General features: G+C 48.2%; 1 protein-coding gene across 1 annotated transcript in view; it reads left to right on the forward strand.

Annotated features, from left to right (window-relative positions):
- The window catches only part of LOC144129775 (histone-lysine N-methyltransferase PRDM9-like), a 33,082-nt gene that overhangs the window by 205 nt on the left and 12,078 nt on the right, over positions 1 to 20,799 (forward strand). The window contains exons 2-5 of the mRNA XM_077663849.1: positions 812 to 913; positions 1,331 to 1,407; positions 10,541 to 10,729; positions 11,138 to 11,390. Coding sequence (XP_077519975.1) covers positions 812 to 913; positions 1,331 to 1,407; positions 10,541 to 10,729; positions 11,138 to 11,390 — 621 coding nt within the window. The remainder of the gene's footprint in view (positions 1 to 811; positions 914 to 1,330; positions 1,408 to 10,540; positions 10,730 to 11,137; positions 11,391 to 20,799) is intronic.

Below are 20,799 nucleotides of genomic sequence, written 5' to 3' on the forward strand. Positions count from 1 at the left end.
GTGTGTTGAAATGCATTCACCGCTGCATTATTGAGTTATATGCGACTACAGTGCTTCTAGATGATCAGTGTTTTGCCGTAATTCTCACGGCGTGAGGCCTTCATGGGCCGCCTTTTAATGGCACACGCTATGGTAACCACGCTGAAGAAGGATAAGCGCTTTCCTTCGGGTGTCGGAAAGCGTCTGAGGTGAGATGGAAGGTGGAAGGGGAAGGAATCTCGCAGCGCACAGCAAACTGGGCTCTCTGACCGAGAGCGAGTGAGACGAAGAAAAATAGCAGCTGGGAGGAGAGTGTGAAATTGCGCAGCCTTGGTTCTAGCAGAAATGGCGTCGCATATGTAACGCTACGCCGCAAAAAGCCACGGAACATGCACTTGCGCGGCAAAGCTCTCGCTGAGTATAAAATCTTACGTTGAAATGTACAAACAAAAATTTTGATCCTGATACAAAGAGGTTGAGCCAGTCTCCCCCAGAATATTACACTAATGTGATACATCACAGGACACTGAGTAGTGAAGCAATTATACTATCAATTCTTCGCTTCTTAGACAGGGAACCATATTTTTTTTTTGGGGGGGGGGGGGGAAGGGGGGCATTAAGACGAGCTTAAGTTTTGGAAAACCACTTGGGTTTGTGTCAGACAGGGGCTGTCAATTTTTCCCCTATAACTTCATCTGTATTGATAGACAATTCATTATGCTCAAGCTTCCACTCTTGTTCTTAGCACTTAATCGTAGCTTGCGTTTACAAGTTCTCGTAAGATTCGGTGTCAAAACCATTCTTACAGCAACTCTCCTGCGATTAATCGCAGTTTCCTCCAGGGAGCATACCGGCGAGTCCCGCTACCCGAGAAGAAAACGAGCGAGAGTCAAGTCCATGGACAGCGACGAGAACTCCGACGAACAGTACCTGTGTGAGCACCCCACAAAAACCTGTTACTAGCTTTTTAGGAAACTCGCGCACGTCAAAAATAAGCTTAGTTGTCGTTACCAACTGCGTGGGCATTGGCAATGCAGGATGGCATGTACAGGACTGCACGAAGTCTTCCGTAGAAGACTCTTTCTATCTGGTCTTTCTGGCTCTTTGTCTTACGTTACGGAGCAGCATTAGGAAAACTGCTTTATGCTGTTTATGTCTCACACGTTGAAGGAGCTCGTTGAAGATTGCCTTATAATTGATGACCAAATGAGGCTTAGGCACCTATAGACACATGTGTGTGTAAACTACTTCCTATTCCTATGCCTCTCCCTGACTTAAGCCAGCGAGCATTGCATGAAGGCCTTCTCGTTGCGCCTTCAGCGAAACCCCGGCCTGGACACTGTGCTTGCAGTTTGCGACGACTGCGGGAGCGACCGCCCCGGCGACTGCCCCGTACACGGACCGTTGACACACATCAAGGACACCGAGGTGAGTGCGAAGGACGTGCATGCTGAGAGTGAAACGCTGCCTTGGAGTCCAACTCGTATCTGGCTATTCTCAGTCCGCACGGACAGAGCCAACTCAGAACACGACAGGCAATGTGCTGAATGGAGAGGGCAGTCCTTGATTCCAGAATTTACCTTCACTAGGCATAGCATGCATCCGTAACGGGAACTGTCCACTGCAGCCACTGTTCCTCTTTCTCTTTTCACCGCCTCTTTGCGTCTTTCCCGACCCACAGGGTGGCACATCGGTCATGAGTGCACTCACATCGCCTCTCTCACTGACTTCCACGCCTGTGAGTGTGAGTGTGTTTGCGTGTGAGTGCGAGTGAGGGGATATGAGTGTGAGTGAGTGGATGTGAGTGTGAGTAGTGATGAGTGCCAAATGGACATAGTGAGGAATGGATGTGAGCTGACGTGAATGAGTGCGAGTGGTCGTGAGTGGATGTGAGTGGCGTGTAGACGCGAAAGCGAAGTTTGTCGCGTTTTTTTTTCGCGATGAAGGTATCGGCTATTCATGTTGTTGACAGCTGAGGGAAGCAAATATTCATTGCCGAAGGCGCCTAAAGGCAGCATAAGACATCATGCCGGTGTTTTTGGACGATCGCAGCAGGGCATTTCGCTGGCGCAGGAACGTCAATCTTTCGTTACTCTTCTCCCTACTAGTTGGCAATTGGCGTGGGCGCACGCCCTTCATGGGTTCACTGAGTCGCTATGAATTACGTCAGATCCTTTGATCTAAATTCGAATTGCCACTGCTAGAAATGCCGATTCTCTTGTCAGTCCTCCTACACGGCTTGCGCTTATATACGAAGAATTTCAATTCGTGCTGCTAAATCAACGACGGACAATGATCTGCGTTAACTAGCATAAGGTGGTATCTCTAGTACTATAGTGGACGCTTATTTTTTAACGCGAGAGCGTTAAGGAACTGGTGTAGCAGAAAATCCGGCGTCGTCATTGACCGCGAGCAGGAAAAAAAAAACACGAATCCCAAGAAAAGCAAACTAGGATGCAGGTGGGCCACATAGATCCACGTGATCTCTTGTTGTCATCACAACCTGCCCATCGGATTGTGAGCAACTACCCGCCATGGCGGTTGGCAGTTAAAATGTTTGGTCACTCGGGAAGAGCAACCTGGGGCACAAAAAGCCGACCTGTGGCAGCGCCTGCCATCGCAGGGCTGTGGCGCATCTCTTAACCACTGCACCACGCGCTCCGGAGTTCTCTGAATGTATAGAAGAAATCAACCAATTCTGGATACATTAAATTAACTTATGCTATCACGTCACATTCTTAGCAGAGATTAAGTGTCCCCTGCAATTTTTTCTGTGCCCTGGCATGGGTGTTGTAGAGCCCGGCTCTGGCCGTGATTTTTTGTTATAGAACTGGGCCCACGTGAAGAACGTGACGCATTTGGCCCGGCTCTTGAAGTGCACAAGCTCGGCTCAAGCTCCGAAACGGCGCGAAAAGCAAGGGCTCTTTTCGGTAACGCCAGTGCGTCTTAATTGTTCCTATCGTTTACTTGAAGGAGCACTTCATCGCATATCAAGCATATATGTTTTTGTCTGTATGCTTTACGCCAGACATAGTAACGCCTTGATGCCAAAGAGATAGATGAAGTGGTAATATTTAATGCTTTAATCTTCTCAATAAATGAATTTCCTTGCTGATGGCCACGAAACGTTGCGCAATTTTCTGGGATATGAGGTGGGAGCCAAATTGGCCGCATCCATTTTGATTGGCTGGACGTAGAGTTCAAACATGTCTTCTACACTCGGGAGAGGGATCAAAAATCTAACGTCTCTGAGTGTTATCTTCTCGCTCTTGAAAAAGCAAACTACAGAAAAAAGCAATAGCAGCGAATGGACTGTACTCGAAGAGCAAAAAATGAGCTGAGGATTCAGGTCCCCCACAATCTCCCCAGAGTAAACAAAACCGTTTTTATTCACGGTCATGAAAAGACTACCGTCAGCGTCAATGTAAGAGGAAATACACCGCTTGCGATTTGGGCTGCTGGAAGCTGCCGTGCAAATCCAAAACGTCATACGTGCTTCCGCTGCATGTGTGCAAGGCGTGGCTCTGTCTTGCCGCGCCCAATCATGGGCACTAGTCATATTTCTTCATCTGTACTTTCTCTCTGTCGGCACATGGAATGAGCTTCCTTGGGAGCCATCGAGTTACAGGTTGAAATTTATTCGTTCACATCATTTAAGTCAAAAGTTCCTCCTGCACCATTGTACGTGGTTTAAATACTCTTCAGACACAATGCGCACCAATAAGGTCAGGTTCAGCCCTGGTGTGGAGACGCCCGTAATACGGCAATGTTTTTTCTTCCCTTCGGAGATGGCGCAAATCAACATCGGATACAGGGTCTCGCCACTGAGGTGACACCATCGCACATCTGGTCCCCAGCTGGGCGTTCTCCATATCATTGCCGCGGCCCAGCTGCAGTCTCCACCAAGGTCGGACGCGAAACTTTGCGTATCGCACCCACGCAAGGACATCAGTGCTGAAGTCTTCACCAATTTCTGCCACATGGGGCAACCCGGAGGTAGCACAACCTACAAGCCAGCGGCTTTCACTCACGAGACTCGATCCACCCTCCCTCCTGGTATACATGGGGGTGGGGTCCCCGAACTGCGCGATACCAGCGCTAATCCCTTCAGATTGCGGCGACGACTCGCCGCTGCGCACATGCCGCTATTGCCTGCAGATGGCTTGTCACTGCCTCCGGACTCTCCCCCTGCGTCCCTCCCTTGAGTACGTCTCGCCTCCACGTGGGCCACGTTGTCTGCTGGTCGAACTTACAACAGAGGGAACATTCACTACTGAAGTTCTTCCACTTTACCAAGGCTGGCTCGAAGAAGCAGCTCATTTCCGGTCCATAGGCAACCTTGCGGCAGGCGTCGAGCGCAACACCACCGGTCAAGTGCAATGGTCTTCTGAATTTTTTACCGTTGTGTTTTTAATTCTGTATGTTAGTGGATTAGCTTCCGTTTGCACTCTCTGATTTCAGCAATTCTAGCTGCACTGATATCTGGGCAGCATCAGGAATCCTTTCAAGCGGATAATGCGGTTGCCTGTAATAAATTATTAATGTAGATTTTTCCCAGTATCATCATGCCATTTCAAACTGGCTTGTACAGCAAAATGGCTAAAACATTAGCTACGTACGCATCCTTCCACAAAAGACGTTTCCTCGACCAACGACGCAGCGGAGTACAGTGAGAATAATTAGATGCAGTGTTAGCACCCTCATCATCTAGGGGGGCGCCAAGTCTGCTCCATGACTTTTTCTGTTAGACCTTTTCCTTCATTGATTATAGTGCAGTGTTCTGGGCACGCAGGTTTTTTTACGATTGTCACGGATCTCTCCGGAGAACAATCGGACCGAAATAATTGACTAGGCGACGGGTGTACCCACACAAACGCACATTTAATACACCCTACGCGACACACACTAGAACACAAAACTAACAAAACTAACCCAAAACACAAAAAATATAAGTACACACGACCCGGGCACACTGCTACCAGCGTCTACTACTAGCGTTCTACTATTCGTGGTCCGCGTTCGTGCTCACGGTTCGTTCGGTGCGACTGCGGCGTTGTATGGATCCAGTATCCGGCGTCGAGGCGGCGTTCGACGTACTTGGGCTGGCGTCGCTGGCCGCATCGTATAAGCTCCCGGTCCAAGCCCCCGTGGATGTGATGCCGGTGTTGTTGGCGTTGGGGGCACCACCCGGATGGGTGGCAACAGCGCTGGAGATACCCCTGGCCGTAGCAGGTGGTAGCGTCCTCCGTTGACTCCCCGGAACGGGCTCAGGCACGGCAGGATTTCCACGATGCGAGGCCGTAGAACGCGAGCTCACCGGAGCAGTAGCCGGCGTCGCTCTCTTCCAGCCGATGTGTCCCTGACCCGCCCGAGCCTCCTCTTCTCTGCTGTTCCCTCCTGTGCCCCGCTCTCACTCCCCCTTTTATAGTCTCGGTGTTAGTCCACGTAAGCCTTGTCGTCGTCTTCTCTTCTCCACCAATCATCTCTCTCCCCCTCACCGAATGCTTCTCCACCAATCATCTCTCTCCACTTCACCGAATACCTCTTCCTCTTCTTTATTCTTCGGTTAATCCACGTCGTCTTCCAGACACCTCTTTCCTTTAAAATTTAATTTAGGCTCCTTAATATATGTGACAAGGGCCCCCTCTCAAGAGTTTTTCCATGAAAAACTGCTCACGTCATCCTCATCTCCAAGCCATCCAGCCAACCGACTATCTTCTGTGGCGATTCTGGACCCATCACACACCACACCGCAGATGTCCAGCACACACCAAACGCACACCACTAACACAGCACACCAAATTGCGTTTTCAGAACACTAACACACCACTGCCGTTGTCCGCACAGAGTCCTTAATAAACATGTTCGTGTCCACAACACACTCCCTTGTATGATCACATAACACCAAAAACAGCAACAACAACAACAAAGGAAATCCCACAGATAAATTAACACAGCAACAACAACCAATCAAGTACACACCAAAATGTTACATTCCAGAGGTACCTAGAGCTGTTCAGTTGGCTCTACTCATGAAGTCCACTCCAATGTTATGGTCTGTCTTCATTGAAATTGGGGTTTATTAGTACCTCATCCCACCCCGACAGTGTCAGTAGCCACTTTTTGATGCGGTAGGTCGGTGGCTGGCATCTTACCCAGAGGTAAGGGATCAACTCTTCCCTTCGGAACTGTGCCCTGGCACACGTCACATGAACGAACAAAGCGCTTAATGTCACTCTGAACATCCGGCCAAAAGAACTCCTTGGTGATCCTAGACACCGCTTTTTGAACACCCTGGTATCCGACCATAATGGCGTAATGTCCTAAGCGTAGCTCAGTCTCTCACATATCTCTCGGTAGCACCAGCTGTTGGACCCACCTCTCTGAACTAAATATGCATTCCCTGTGCAGAAGACCATTTACCCATTGATATTCGAAGGACGTACGAGTCTTCTTTCTTTTCACTTTTTCCCCGACTCTTTCGAAGCAGGCTTTCAAGCTCGGGTCTTCTTTTTGCCTAATTGCAATTTCGCCCGGTGTTATGCTCAAGCATATCGTAACAGGAGTAGATAGCGGACGCTGCGTTGCTCGGGCTGTCGCTTGAGCTCTTGTCTCCACTGCCGACGAGAAACTGACTGCACCCATCTGAACTGTCACAGGCCTATCCTCCTTTGGATGTTCTTCTACGTCGAGCATCCTCCACTCGGGATCGGGGTTTCGACACTTCTTGCACCCGTAATGTTTCCCAAGATGAATGAGATCGTAGATGGGTTGGTCTACGCATTTTGCCACTACCTGCCCAGTATAATATGGCGTGGACACTAGAATCCTGGCTTCAGGAAGGTACCTTACTGTGCTGTCTACCAGAGTGACGACCGATGCTTCCCCTGTAAGATCCTCGTCCTTCACCAGGCTTCTCCGAACCAAGACTGTGTTGGCTCCGCTGTCTCTAAGCACCAATATAGGACGGTCCCCTATTTGCCCAACCACCACTGGCATTGCTGCTTTCGACTTGGTTGTTCCACTCACTGCCTCATTTTCCAGGGGCGTTTGCTCTCCTTTCAGCTGTGGAACTTCGGGTGGCATGACAAGTTCTACACTTGAGTCGACAACGCATGCAGCTCGGTCCTGCGTTCTGTATCGGCACTCATCCAGTGTGTGACCCCTCCTCTCACAACCTTGACAAAGAACCTGTGTTTTTTGGGCAGCGCTACTAGTCCGACAGTCAGCTGCACGGTGTCCCACCTTGCCACCGAGAAAACACCTTACTGGCGCCTTAGATGCACCGCCATATTCTCTTGGTATTGCCGCATCATTGTCTAGAATTTTTTGGGTTTTCTTCCTTTGCCTTACTCAAATTTCTTAGCCCTTGAGCCTCGAGGAATTGGTCTGCAGTGTCGGCGAACTCTTCCAATGAACACAACTTTCTTTCAGGAATAGCGCCAGCTTTGAGCTGCAACATGCTAAAAATTGCTCTGTGACCAGCTTTTAACGCACCCCTACAAAACTCTTTTCTGTGTTTGACATATCAAGCCACATATCAAAATAGTTGGTCAGCCTGCAGGAAAACTGCTTAGCGGTTTGCGAATCCTCAGGTTTCGCGGTGCGAAATCTCTCACGAAATCCTTCTACCGTAAGCCTGAATATTTGGAGGAGCGCCTTTTTGACTTTCTCGTAGTCCATGGAATCAGCAGCAGGCATCGTTCCAAACACATTGAGCGCCTCTGCGACTAAACACATGCTCAATGCCGTGGCCCATTCACTGCGCTCCCAGCCTTGCCCCAAAGCTATCCGCTCGAATCGTTGCAGATATGCGTCCAGATAATCTCTTTTGTCATCGAAAGGAGCCATCAGCTTCCTTGGACAAACTCTGGCCGGTCTAAGAGATTCTCTACCCGCTAAGGAACGCTGATCACTGTCCGTGATCTCCTGATATCCTCCCCCAACATGCGCCTGTTTCCACAAAAGACACTCCTCCCGTTCTATCCTTCTTTTCTCCTGTTCTGCCTCGCGAGCTCTTCTAGCTTCCCGCTCTTCTGCCTCGTGAGCTCTTTTATCTGCTTCGCGAGCTCTCTCATCTATTTCGCGAGCGTCTGCGCGTGCTTGCGCCCTTTCTTCTCTCTGCCTATCTGCCTCCGCTTTCTGCCTCTTTCCCTCCTCGTCATAGAGACGCATTGCCTCTTCTTTGCTTAAATCTAGCTTGAGCGCCAATTCTAACGTTTTCGCCAAATCCATGCTTTCTGTCGTCGAGAGATTGGAAAGATCCGAGACAAAGCAAAGAGCAAAAAAAGGAAATGAATTCTGGCAGGCTCGCCACTTATCTTTGTAACGGATCTCTCAGGAGAACACACCGACCGAAATAATGGACTAGGCGACGGGTGTACCCACACAAACGCACATTTCATACACCCTACGCGACACACACACTAGAACACAAAACTAACAAAACTAACGCAAAACACGACTATAAATACACACGATCCGGGCGCACTGCTACCAGCGTCTACTACTAGCGTTCTACTATTCGTGGTCCGCGTTCGTGCTCACGGTTGGTTCGGTGCGGCTGCGGCGTTGTATGGATCCAGTATCCGGCGTCGAGGCGGCGTTCGACGTGCTTGAGCTGGCGTCGCTGGCTGCGTCGTATAAGCTCCCGGTCCAAGCGCGCGTGGAGGTGATGCCGATGCTGTTGGCGTTGGGGGCACCACCCGGATGGGTGGCAACAGCGCTGGAGATACACCTGGCCGTAGCAGGAGGTAGCGTCCTCCGTTGGCTCCCCGGAACGGGCTCAGGCACGGCAGGATTTCCACGATGCGAGGCCGTAGAACGCGAGCTCACCGGAGCAGTAGCCGGCGTCGCTCTCTTCCAGCCGATGTGTCCCTGATCCGCCGGAGCCTCCGCTTCTCTGCTGTTCCCCCCGTGCCTCACTCTCACTCCCCATTTTATAGTCTCGGTGTTAGTCCACGTAAGCCTTGTCGTCGTCTTCTTCTCTTCTCCACCAATCATCTCTCTCCACCTCACTGAATGCTTCTTCTTCCTCTTCTTTATTCTGCAGTTAATCCACGTCGTCTTCCTCACACCTCTTTCCTTTAAAATTAATTTAGGCTCCTTAATATATGTGACAACGACACTGGCGGACGAGGTCCCGTGAAACTACGTTCCAAGAAGTGTTTACTTCCAAGTTCTATTGAAGGCGATTTTTTCATGTTCTTCTTTTGCTATTAACAAAAAAAGATCAGTCATATTTTTTTGGCTTAGATATAAGGAGAATTCCTTCGGAAGCACGTTGTTAAATTGATGCCTCAGCAGCGCAGGGGCTGGTTTCCTCTGCGTATGTTACACATGAATGTATGAGCTACTGCTCAATAATGTTTTGTATAGCTTGCAATTGCATCATTCCTCATCTTAGCACTCATGTTTGATCCTAAGGCCCCAGGTGAGACGAGGTTGGGAAGTAGGGGCCGCTGCGCTGAAACTTTGCTCCCCCAATGAGGAACCCTGCGCACGCCTATGGACAGCGGTAAAAAACGTGTCTAAGCCTCTTAGCTGATGCTAAACACGCACTGATCCGCTTTGCAGCAAGCGCGGGAGCACACGTGCGTAAGATTGGTTCGGGGCATGAATATGCGTGATAAACCGTTACTTCCGTCGAGTATCGAAACTGCTAAATTTGGCCAGAGAACCCGACAGAACTCCCGGCTGCTCAAGAATACATCTTTGCGAACCAGGCTATGCAAGGGGAGGCACGAGCGTAGTCGGCCGCGGCAGCAAATATTTTATTCCTTCCGTTTATCGAAAACAAGGAAACAGTGAGTAAACGTGAATGTGAGCGAGTGGACAAGAGCGTCAGTAAAGGGTGGTGAGTGTAAATGGTCGTGTGTGTGAGTGGACGTCAGTGTTAGTGACTGGATGTGAGTGTGAGTGGCCATGAGTGTTATCGAGCCACATATCATAGTGATGAGGTATGCCCTGACAATGTTATTCAGCGGACAACCGCTACTGAGTGAATTACTGCCCCCTTCGTTTTATCACGATTACCCGCCAACATGTCACATACCAGGAAGACCTCTATTCAGCATAGATTCTTAGGACAGCGGCGTCCACTCAGATGCAAAGAACAGAGTTTTTATGCGAAGCATAATAGGGACACTACTTAGCTCAACCATAGCCCAGCCTGGCGCGGCCGCGACCACCAAGGCTAACTCCCGCTCCTCCCGCTAGGGGCGCTGCAGCCGAGCACGTGGTCTGACGTCACGACAGCTGAGGAGAGACGGGGCTCAACTCGCGCGGCCGCGACCACCAAGGCTAACTCCCGCTCCTCCAGGAGATTGCTAAACAACGAAGAGACTCGCCTGACTTACGGGCAGGCGATACCGAATCCCTTTCACAAATCTATTATGCTTCTCATCCTAGGCTTAACCTTAGCTAAGCCAGGCCATTTCACCTATGAAATTGCAGCTCCACTGAGGCTGATGACGTAGTGAGTGTGGTTTTCTAGTGAATGCTTTGAAAAACAGAAGCTAGGAGCAGTGCAGACATCCACGAGAGGGCGTGCCGCTTGCAGGTGGAAGCCGGGGACCCGATGCGTGCCAACAGGAGCCTCCCGAAAGGTCTGTCCATCCGCCGCTGTGCCCTCAAGCCCACGGGGTTCGGGGTGTTCACGCTAAAACCGCTGCCCAGGAGGGTGTTCTTCGGCCCCTACGAAGGTATAAGAGTGGAAGACAACGGAAATTGCAACGCCTACACCTGGCAGGTGTGTCTATTACGAGACCTGCTTAGAACCACCGTGACTGCGTTTAGAGCGCAGGCATCTTCTGTCTTCTATTATAATAGCTCTAAAGGTGAAATAATTTCTAGTCGCTTGCTTTGTCACCCCCTGATGAGGGTCAGAGAAATGTCTGAGTGTATTCCACCCGCACGAACAGCAGATCACTTCACGCGCTGCGATGCAAGTGCTCATGATAAAACTTCCCAGTACGGATTTACGGTTTACACTCAATGTACAGATCTAGGTCTTCCAATGTTGCTTCCAGCGGGATAGCGGTGTCCAGCGCAGAAGGATAGGCAGAATTTCCACCGTCACCACATAGAATTCCATGGTGCCTTTTTACCTTGAGCTCATGGCCTGACACACATGCAAATTCCTTCGTGGTGTTCCCAGGTTCGCAAGAACGGCAAGGAGTTCCTGGTGGACGGTCGTCCACTCGACAGTTCCAACTGGATGCGATACGTGAACTGTGCGGCCAGCCCGCGGGAACATAACATGGTGGCCTACACGCGCCAAGGTAACATCTACTACAGGACGTGCAAGGCTGTCGGCACGGGCGAGGAGCTCCTCGTGTCATGCGGCCCATCGTGCGCCCGGGAGCGAGGGCTGCTCACCAAGCCACGATCTTCGCGGCCACCCAGGGACGGTGAGGGGTTTGTCACTTTTCGCGGATGTGATTCACTTCATGTGGGCAGGGTTATATCACCTCGGGCTCGCAACGATAAATCAATTTTATGCCAATGAAATAAGATGCCTGCGGCTACAGAATGCCCTAGCGACGTGCTTGAACGCGCGACCACCTTGAGTTATGGCCTCGAGCCTACCGTAAGCTTGACAGAACGCTAACATTACCTTAATTCATTAGAAAGCAGACGCCAAAGACTTGAAGAATTACTTTTTTTCTGTACGTTCGCCGTGCACGCATAGTCTACGCATTGTGCTGCGCTTGCGGTTGTGTGTCCGTCGAGGTAATGCGGTACTGGTTTAATTGGAGCGGATTGTGGATTACGCTCCTGGTAGGTTATGCTAAAAAGTGCTGCGTGCCCAGTTGCCGGATTAATTGGAAACCATAGCCCAAAGAGCAAATTTTCAAGTTTCCCCGTGATGAAGAACAGAACGCCTGGATTAGGGCTATACCACGAGCAAATGCTTGGTAAGATGTTTGGAACGTCTCCAAATAATAGTCTGTACTGAAAAATAGGATAGACTTAACGGTGCATTATAGAAAAGTGTCTGTAAACTAGGAAACTTGTTACAGTTGTAAGCAACGAATCCAGCACTTCAAGAGAGAACTTCCTTGTCAAGTTACAGCTGCTATTTAAACAATATTGAACGTCCCTTTAGGTTTGCGAACTTCATTTTTTTTAGGCCGACATCGTGCGAGAGGCCTCCCACACCGACGAGCTTACAGAGAGGACAACTGCGCCGCTTTCGCACAGTCACAATCCCAACAGTTTCTAGAATGCCCCTGATCTTTTTAAGCCATGCACCGCAAGGGATGTCCTCGACTCAAAGCGAAGACGTCTTGAATCTGCTGCTTTGAAAAATGCGCTTAAAGAATCTTCCGAACTAATCGGCAAAGTGCAGTAAGTAGATAAGGTTCTAAACTTGACGGAATATGTAACCAGCAAGATATATTCTGGCATATTATCTAAGGGAATGAACGCGTTATTTGCTGTACATATTAAAGACCAAGCTCCCCCCAGGCATCAAATATCCAGTTCTAGTAAAAGCTGACTTTATTATGACAGCTTACTTTCTAAAGACGCCGATAATGAAAATGGGCACCAATTTCTCCATTCTATCTGTATCAAAACAGCAAGAAATCGGCGGTGGAGCTACTAGTAGCGCACAAGAATCACAAAAATTGATTTTGTGGTTCTTTATAAAATCTTTTAAAGTTACTCAATAGAATGTAATGTATTTCGTTTAGATTTGTACGGAAATTTTGTTAAGAGTTTCAATTACTAATTGGCCACTGCGTTGTTCTATGAACACGGCTAATGTCCTTTAAAAGAAATACTGTAATGACTTGCTTTAGAAACTCCTTGAAGAGTCTGTTTAGAAACCCTTTTGAGTACACTCGTTTCATTGTAATGTGCTACTTTTGATTCTTTTTAGAATTTGGGTACCGTGTTTCAATAACTACTTGGCCACCGCATGGTTATAAGAATACGGCTAATGTCCTTTAAAAGAAATACTCTAATGACTTGCTTTAGAAACTCCTTGAGAAATTGTTTAGAAATCGTTTTGAGTGTACTCGTTGTATTCTAACGCGCTGCTTTTGAATCTATATAGAATTTGACAACAGTGTTTCAATAACTATTCGGTCACCGCATGATTATTGGAACACGGTTAAAGGGGCCATGACAGCCTACTTCACGCATACCCTGCTTATCGCCTTTAATTTCCAAGAGGTTAAATTACAATTCCCCATTTTTCAGTTGATTCTGGGCGGTAAATGTTTTTAAAACGAATTTTTTTCGTTTCTTTCGCGAACTGCTTGCTGGTCTGGCAACCTCTGATCGCTGACGTCACGAGCGCATACACGCCACGCGTCGTCTGCTGCGAGCTGTTGAGGTGCTTGAATGCGCACCGTAGACAGCGGTCGCTCGAAAAGTTTTTGTTTTTACCCTTGCGAAAAAAAATGCATTTTCCGTGTTCTCTATTGGGAAGCCTTCAAATCAGTACGCGAGCTGAGTGATCCTTGGGGAAGCGGACATGCTCGTGGCGCCCACTTTCCGATTGTTGAAGAGAAATCGATGGACCCCTGCTTTATTGTTTACGCTTAGAAGCATGATGTTCGTATGTTATGAGTGTGGTCTCTTTTGAGCAGTCAATTGCTCCCGTATGTGAAAAGCGGCACGTGCCGTGTATGCCTTCGCCGATGTGCGCCTTGAAAACCGCGGCATTTTGTAGCTATAGCTACCAAGTTCTTGTCCGCTGTTCATCCCTCGATAGTTAAACTCAGTTTATCAAAAGGTGCACTACAGAACCTTGAGGCACGAAAGGAGCTGAGAAAAGTGCCGAGGGCGACGACTTCCGCGCTGTGCTGTACGCGTTTGTAAGTCGAACATACATTTCCTTCGACTCGTAGAACCTTTTTGCAGGAACCAAGCCGTTTGCTAAACCCTACGCGAATCGAACGCTTTCACTGTCCGCACCGATGAATAGTCGCCATCGTCTAAATGAGTGCTTCGAAATAATAGTACAGCACTTAGCTGTGCACGCGCATTGTGCCCCAGGAATGCGACGATTACGACAACTGCAGTACCGCGCTGAGGTTGTTGTGCGCACAGATGGGCATCCTCACGCGGGCGAGCCCTCATGAGGGCGTCCTCACACTCCCCTCATGAGGATTTCACTCGGTGAGGTGCAGGGTGAGGGAGGATGGGCGGATAAAAAATCGTGAGGACGAGGGTGAGGGTGGAAAGACACGGTGATGTGACGGCGAGGGAGGGAACGCATAGTGAGGTGAGGGTGAGGGAGGGGAAGATACACTGTCTGAGGTCGATGGTGGTGGCCCGAAACGTACTCCGGGCTAACGTTTCTTGCCTGTGCAGCCCGTTATGAATTCCCGATCAAAGCACTAGTTCTTGGGGTGAAGGTTCTCGGGGAAGACGGAGTTTCTGCAGTCTGGAGATACACGAGGCGAACACGAAAGGCGGGGAGTCGCACGCTTTCTCCGTCGCCGCAGTGCACTACACCGCTGACACTGCTATGCCGAAAAAAGCGCACTTCTAACTAAAAAAAACTATTTTTAAAAATTGTGTAAAGTGAGGTTTCAAAGACTGGCTGCGGCATAAAACAAAGCTTCTACGAAATTCCACTGTCAAATCAAAGCCTGCTGTATTTCATTGCAGTCTTATCATTTCTCTATTTTCGCTAGAATTGCAGTATAAGAAAGCGGTGCCGCAATGTGGTGGGCAAAGCCAACCACTGCAGTCTTAGCATGGAAATGAAGCCGCAGCTTAACCAGCTTGGTCTGAATCATCGCCTGCTCTGCTCTGAATCATCGCAAGCTCTGCCTTGCATTCTGCGATGCGCTAAAAAAGAAAAGATTGCACTGCTCTATAAATAAAAGGAACACCTCTTGGTTCATTTCTGTCTCTGGTGAAACGTGTGACCACATAATCGCGCTCCTGATTTTATGAACCAAATATCTTGCAGGCATGGTAGGGAATTGACACTCAGCGTTTGGATGATGCGTAGATGTGGAAGCAAGAAATCACTGGTGATTCTGAACGCGAATTTCGTCATTGCACAAGCGACAACCAACTGTTCTGGACAAATTTGCTAGTAGTGGTTTATTGTTAAAAATAACAAAAATTGCAATTTAATAGAAGATGGCCACTGCAGCCACGCCAACCGCGTGTGCTCTTTCTGAACACAAAAACGGCAGCGCACCTGAATTGTCATGACGTCAGGCGTTTGAGAGCGAAAATTCCACACCTACTATGGTTTCCGAAAAAGTCTTATTACGACCTCTGCTTTTTTATGTTTTTTTTATATATTTTATATATTATAAACTTTTATGTAGTATAAATTTTATATATGTATTTATATAGCGCCCCTTCCAAGCGTTTTTCTGTTTGAAATGTGCGACTTTTGGAAGCGTAGTACAGGAGATGCGACTAGGTGTGGCGCATACAGAGGCGTATCTAATTGGCAGAATTAAGACAGTCGGGGAACGCTCGACACATGCGAAACCGGTTCAGGAGCAAAACTGGATGATTTTGCCAGCCAGGCCATGAACATTTGACATCACGTTATTTACACCACAGAGATGTCTATTCTGGAGTAGGGGGCTCGGAAATCCGCAAGCTCCTTTCTGCAGGTAAGGTGCAACCATGCTTACCCGCGTACAGTAGACAGCACCTGCACTGATAACGCGAAAATTCTGGCAGAGATATGCCTGGTCGCGAGGAAAATTGGAGAAAAAGAGCGACGCTCGACCAAAGATTCGTTAGAGAACCGATGTTTCGATGCCGATCCGAAACATTCTGGTTTTACTAGCTTGGAGCCAAAGTCGAACGTTGGCTTTGACCGGTTCTCATGACGTCGCAGTAGCAGTGCAGCAAGGGCTGAGCAGGAAAAGGAAGGAGACGGTCCTTTCTCCCCTTGATGTGGGCTGTTGCACTGACATACATAGTTGTCCGCGAGTATAGCGTGAAATCGCAGGTGATTGGCAAGTGCCTCAGTGAAAGGAGGTTAATCGCAACGTCATGGCAATCGGTCTACGCCATTAGCCCTGTTTACATGAAACCGATAGCATCGGGTCAATTCGGAGGTAGGGTTGAGCATGGTCAATCTAAACTCAACCTCTGCGTGTTTACATGAACTAGATTTTAGCGATTAGAGTTCGGTTCAGCTGTAGCGACACCAAGCGTCGAGCAAGCAGTAGCAGCCTCCAAGATTGAGTCACGCCATCGCTGTATCGGAGGTGCGACGGCGCAAGTGGAAAGCAAGTTCGCTTTATCCCCTTCCCTCTCAATAACCCTACTTTTCGACCCAACAGCGTTTACAAGCACATCGGTTCACGATCGAGTTGAGACACCTACCGCTTGTGGCGGAGTTGACTGGACCCGACCCGTCGACTCCCGGCTTGGCATGCGTACCAGTACCGGTTTTCAAACAACCAGGCGTGTGGGTTCATGTAAGCGCTGCTATCGGATCGAGGCCCTCCTATGAGGATTTTTTGCGGCTTCATTCTTGACTTTTCTCCACACCTGGGTCACTGCGCCCTTGCCCTGGTCAAGGAAGAATGCTGTTCTCCCACACTGTCCTGAATAGGGAGCCCCCATCCTGTATTTTGGCACTAACAATGCCTTATTGTGTGGCTGCCGAGAGGGGAAAGGGGGGGTTGACTTTTGGGTGTGGCCTTGCATTCCACTTCCTTTCCGCACCAAGAGTTCGTGCAAAAACGAAACGCAGAAATCCTTTCCGAATACAGCCCAAGCAAGAAAAAGGAAAGAGCTCAGGTCCGTCCAAGTTCTGAGTAAATACCTGCGCGCACGAACGCGGACAACCAGGAGGTTGGTGGTTGAGTGTAGTAGCGACAAAATATTCTGGCGAAAGATGGAGCCACGTCGCGCGTTAAATTTGGCGCGAATTTCAAATTCCAGCAGAAAATACATACACAACCTTCAGAGCCTGTAAAACGCAAATACTACGCACGATGTGAATGAAAATTGCGGCTTGACAATCAAGAAAGAAAAAGGGAGAAAATGTTGCGGACGAAAGTTTGATATTTGGTTTAGTTTTTTCACGAGATGGCATGAAAGACCGACATATCTAAATGTGCAATATTTCTGGATATTTAGCTTTAATTTGTAAAAAAATGAAACTTAAAATATAATATCTGTCTGCAACATTTCCTCCATTCATTAAATAAGAAAACGCTGCCACAGACCTCATGAAAATCGAGCCATTTTTAGACACGCTACAGCTTCTGAAATTTCCCATGTATTTCCTAAAGACACTGTCACTGGTGAACCCTCTTAAGTTACGCGCCACTACCTTGCGATGGCAAGTGCTGCCATCGGTGGGGCTTGTGAGACCCACGTTGTTTCTGAGAATCTCTTGCTACTAATCATTAATTTAACTGCCACGGTGGGTGGTTTGCTCACAATCCGGGGGGAACCTTGATATGACCTAACAACGTCACGTCATTAAAGTGTCCCACGTGCTGTATGCAGGCTTCGGACAGAGAGACAACCGCTTTTCGGCGGTGTGGAAGCGCTAGGGCACAAAAATGGCAAGCACACGAATTGTTCATTCCAGACTCGAGGACTTAGTGACTACCATTATTCAGCCCAAAGGCTGCATTTTAGCGACACTTTTGATTTTGAAGTGGCCTGAGTAATGCTTTATTTTAAGTGACAGCCTGAGATCCTGACTGCTGTGAAAAGCCAGCATCACACTAGGGGAAGAAACTAAAGAGGTAAAAAACTTCCTATCTGAGAGAGTGGGATTAAAAACCACGGCGGCACTAAAAAATCAGTTACGGTGTCCGCTGCTTCGGACCACTACGTTCTTTAAAGCCTCAGCTTTTTTTTAAGTATGGTGTATATTACAGTCAAAATATATTCTATTTACATTAGCTAAATTATTTACAAACCATTTAGGAAACGCCACGAAACACATCGCAACAAGACAGCAGCAGAGCACTAGACAAGAAGTGAGGCTAAGCACATCACCAAGAGGGAGTGCCACTCCAGTTTAAAGTGGGTCGGTTAATACACTTCCCTCAAATGAACAATAAGTTGGGAGAAATCTCAGCATCCTGCCTGAACGAACTGGCAAACTCTCCGGCTACGCTTGCGATGTTGTCGTCTTCGTCACGTACCCGCGTTCACGTGTGTTAAACTGCCCGTCTCTGACGCTGTAGTTTGAAAGTGTGGTCTTGATCTTCTTCCATCCGTGCGCGTGGAAGCGTCATGCAGCACGCCGCACGAAATAGCGGGAGATTAGAAGCAGGTAATGGTAATTAAGCGACCTGCAAACTTTACTTTTTGAGTCTATTCTGCACTTAGCACTTCTTGTAATTGTGGTGGTAAACGCTACTGCATTGTTTTCTAAATATCCTTGGCGTGCATTAGTTTTTGTACATAGACACAACAACGCGCTGATTCATTTTAGCAGCCCATATAGACAACAATGAAATGTTATAAGTGCTGGACACATGTATGCATGCAGTGCGTGCCAGATGTAAAGGTAGATTGATATTTTGGGGCTCAACTCCTAACTGTCTCGGCTTTGCCTCACGTATTAGCTCAAACAACCCACACACACACACACACGTAAAGGCACAACAATATAAGCATGTAGGCTGTCGTTTGAGGGCTTGTCTTATATGTTTATTACTCAGTAATATCGCCAGAAGTTGCAGACTACAAAAAATAACTCGAGTTTTAAAACGACTGCTATTGAGGATGAGGGTGGGGGAGGGCCAGCATATTTTTGGAAGTGAGGGTGAGGGCGAGGGAGGACTGGATAACTTTTCAAAAGGAGGGCGAGGGCGAGGGAGGGCTATGGATTTAAAACTGAGGGTGAGGGAGGAAAAGAAAAAATGAGGGCATTTGCCCACCTCTGGTTGTACGCAAACAGTGCTGCTCGTTTGCGTGGCATAATACACCAGGTGGGTTATCCTTATCCTAAATATTACGTACTCTTGCTCACAAATTGCACTTTTGCTCATTTACACACCATGGTAACACTGCAATAAGCGCCAATAATGCTATGTACCCTAGTTGAGAAACGCTTCGCGTAGGATACCGGCGCTTTCCACTAATTATATCTGCTTTCTCTTATGTCACCAAAATTTAATTTTAGATCGGTCTGGTTAAAATACGTTCGGACATTACTTTAATTAATGAAAACAATCAGATTTGTTATACACTGACGACGCCGACGGCTGCTTCCGGCTTCCTTCTGCACATGCTTTGCAGACCGGGTCACATATATCGGAACTTCCCCCTTGTTGTACTCACGTCCTGCGATGTGGGCAGTCGTCACTTTGAGGGCACTGTAGCGAAAACTACGCTCGGCAGCTATTTACATTCGCTAAAACTTGCGAATTCGATCTCCGCAATCGCCGAAATCGCACACACGAATCCTGCAAACTCGTCAGGCCTCGTCACGAAAGGGGCCGGCGGTCCACCATCAACCGAAATTCAAGAATATGGCAAAAGTTCCTGACTGATCAGTAACAAAGTGTGAAGATTTGATATGTAGCCGCTTGTGTTGCTTCTTTCGATACGGATAATTTACACAAGCGCAGTTTTTCCGGCCGTCGCCTCACCGGGCGTGAAGCTTTCGCTCGGCCGCACAAGCCCAGGCGACGGCGGCGAGCTTCGCCGTCGTGCGGCATTTTCTGCCCGTGTCGCTTGCCTCGCCCATCGGTTCTATGCGCAGGCACCGAATGAAAGCACATCTTCGCTGGTACACGCACATGGCGTATGTCGCCGTGGCTAGCATGAGGCCAATAAGTTAAAATTCTTAAGTTTATAGAATTTCATACCAACTAGCCCCCTACCACTCTCTTCTGGTTCCCACTAAACTGACCCTTTAGCATTACTACGATACGCGATCGTTGATCATGCTAGCGTCGCCGTCGGTCAAGCGTGACAGACCAGTGCGTCAGCGACGGCATTTGTGTACAGATGATACCACCGACCGTCTATCGCCGTCGCATCGACCTTATAGTGTGACCGGACCCTACATAAACCGAAGAAAAACTGCGTTACTGTTATTATCGCTTTTTCGGTACCAGTCATTCTTAAATGGGGGACGACTGCTACTTCGATCGCCCGCGAAAGCACAGGGGGGAATGAGATCTCGTTGCGCATTTTGTAGCAACGAGAGAAGACGACGTTGCTCCGTGCATGTGCTAGTGGCGTCATGAGAGCTTGCAATATGGCGGTCGCTGCCGGTGGGAGGAGTCTCCTGGTCTCAATTTCGATCGTATTTTTTGGAAAATACAGCACGTCCAGGGCAGCCAAGTTTCGGAAATTGAATTATAAGCTCTTGCATTAGTTACTGAAACAGAAAACTGCAATATGAAGAACGATCATGTCATGGCCCCTTTAACGTCCTTTAAAGGAAACACTGTTATGACTTGCTTTACAAATTTCCCAAGGAGTTTGTTTAGAAACCTTTTTGAGTGCACTCGTTTCATTGTAATGTGCTGCTTTTGAATGTGTATATAATTTGGGTACAGTGTTTCAATGACTAATTGGACACCGCATTGTTACAGGCACAAGGCTAATGCTCTTTAAAAGAAACACTTAAAACTCTACTTTGAAACTACTTAAAGGAATTTTATAGAAATACATTTGAATGCATTCATTTCATTGCAACGTGATCTTTGTTTGTGTATAAGATTTGAGTTATGAGTTCCAACAACGAAATGGCCGCCACATTCCTACAGAGATCAGCTAGTGGCTTTGAAGAGACACACTGTAATGACTATTTTCAGAAAGCTCTTCGGGAGTTATTTAGGAATGCTTTCTCACACTCTTTTTGTTGCAGCGTGTTGCTTTTGAATATGCAAA

Source organism: Amblyomma americanum, chromosome 4 (genome assembly GCF_052857255.1).
Source record: "Amblyomma americanum isolate KBUSLIRL-KWMA chromosome 4, ASM5285725v1, whole genome shotgun sequence".
In the NCBI taxonomy this organism is placed as follows: domain Eukaryota; kingdom Metazoa; phylum Arthropoda; class Arachnida; order Ixodida; family Ixodidae; genus Amblyomma; species Amblyomma americanum.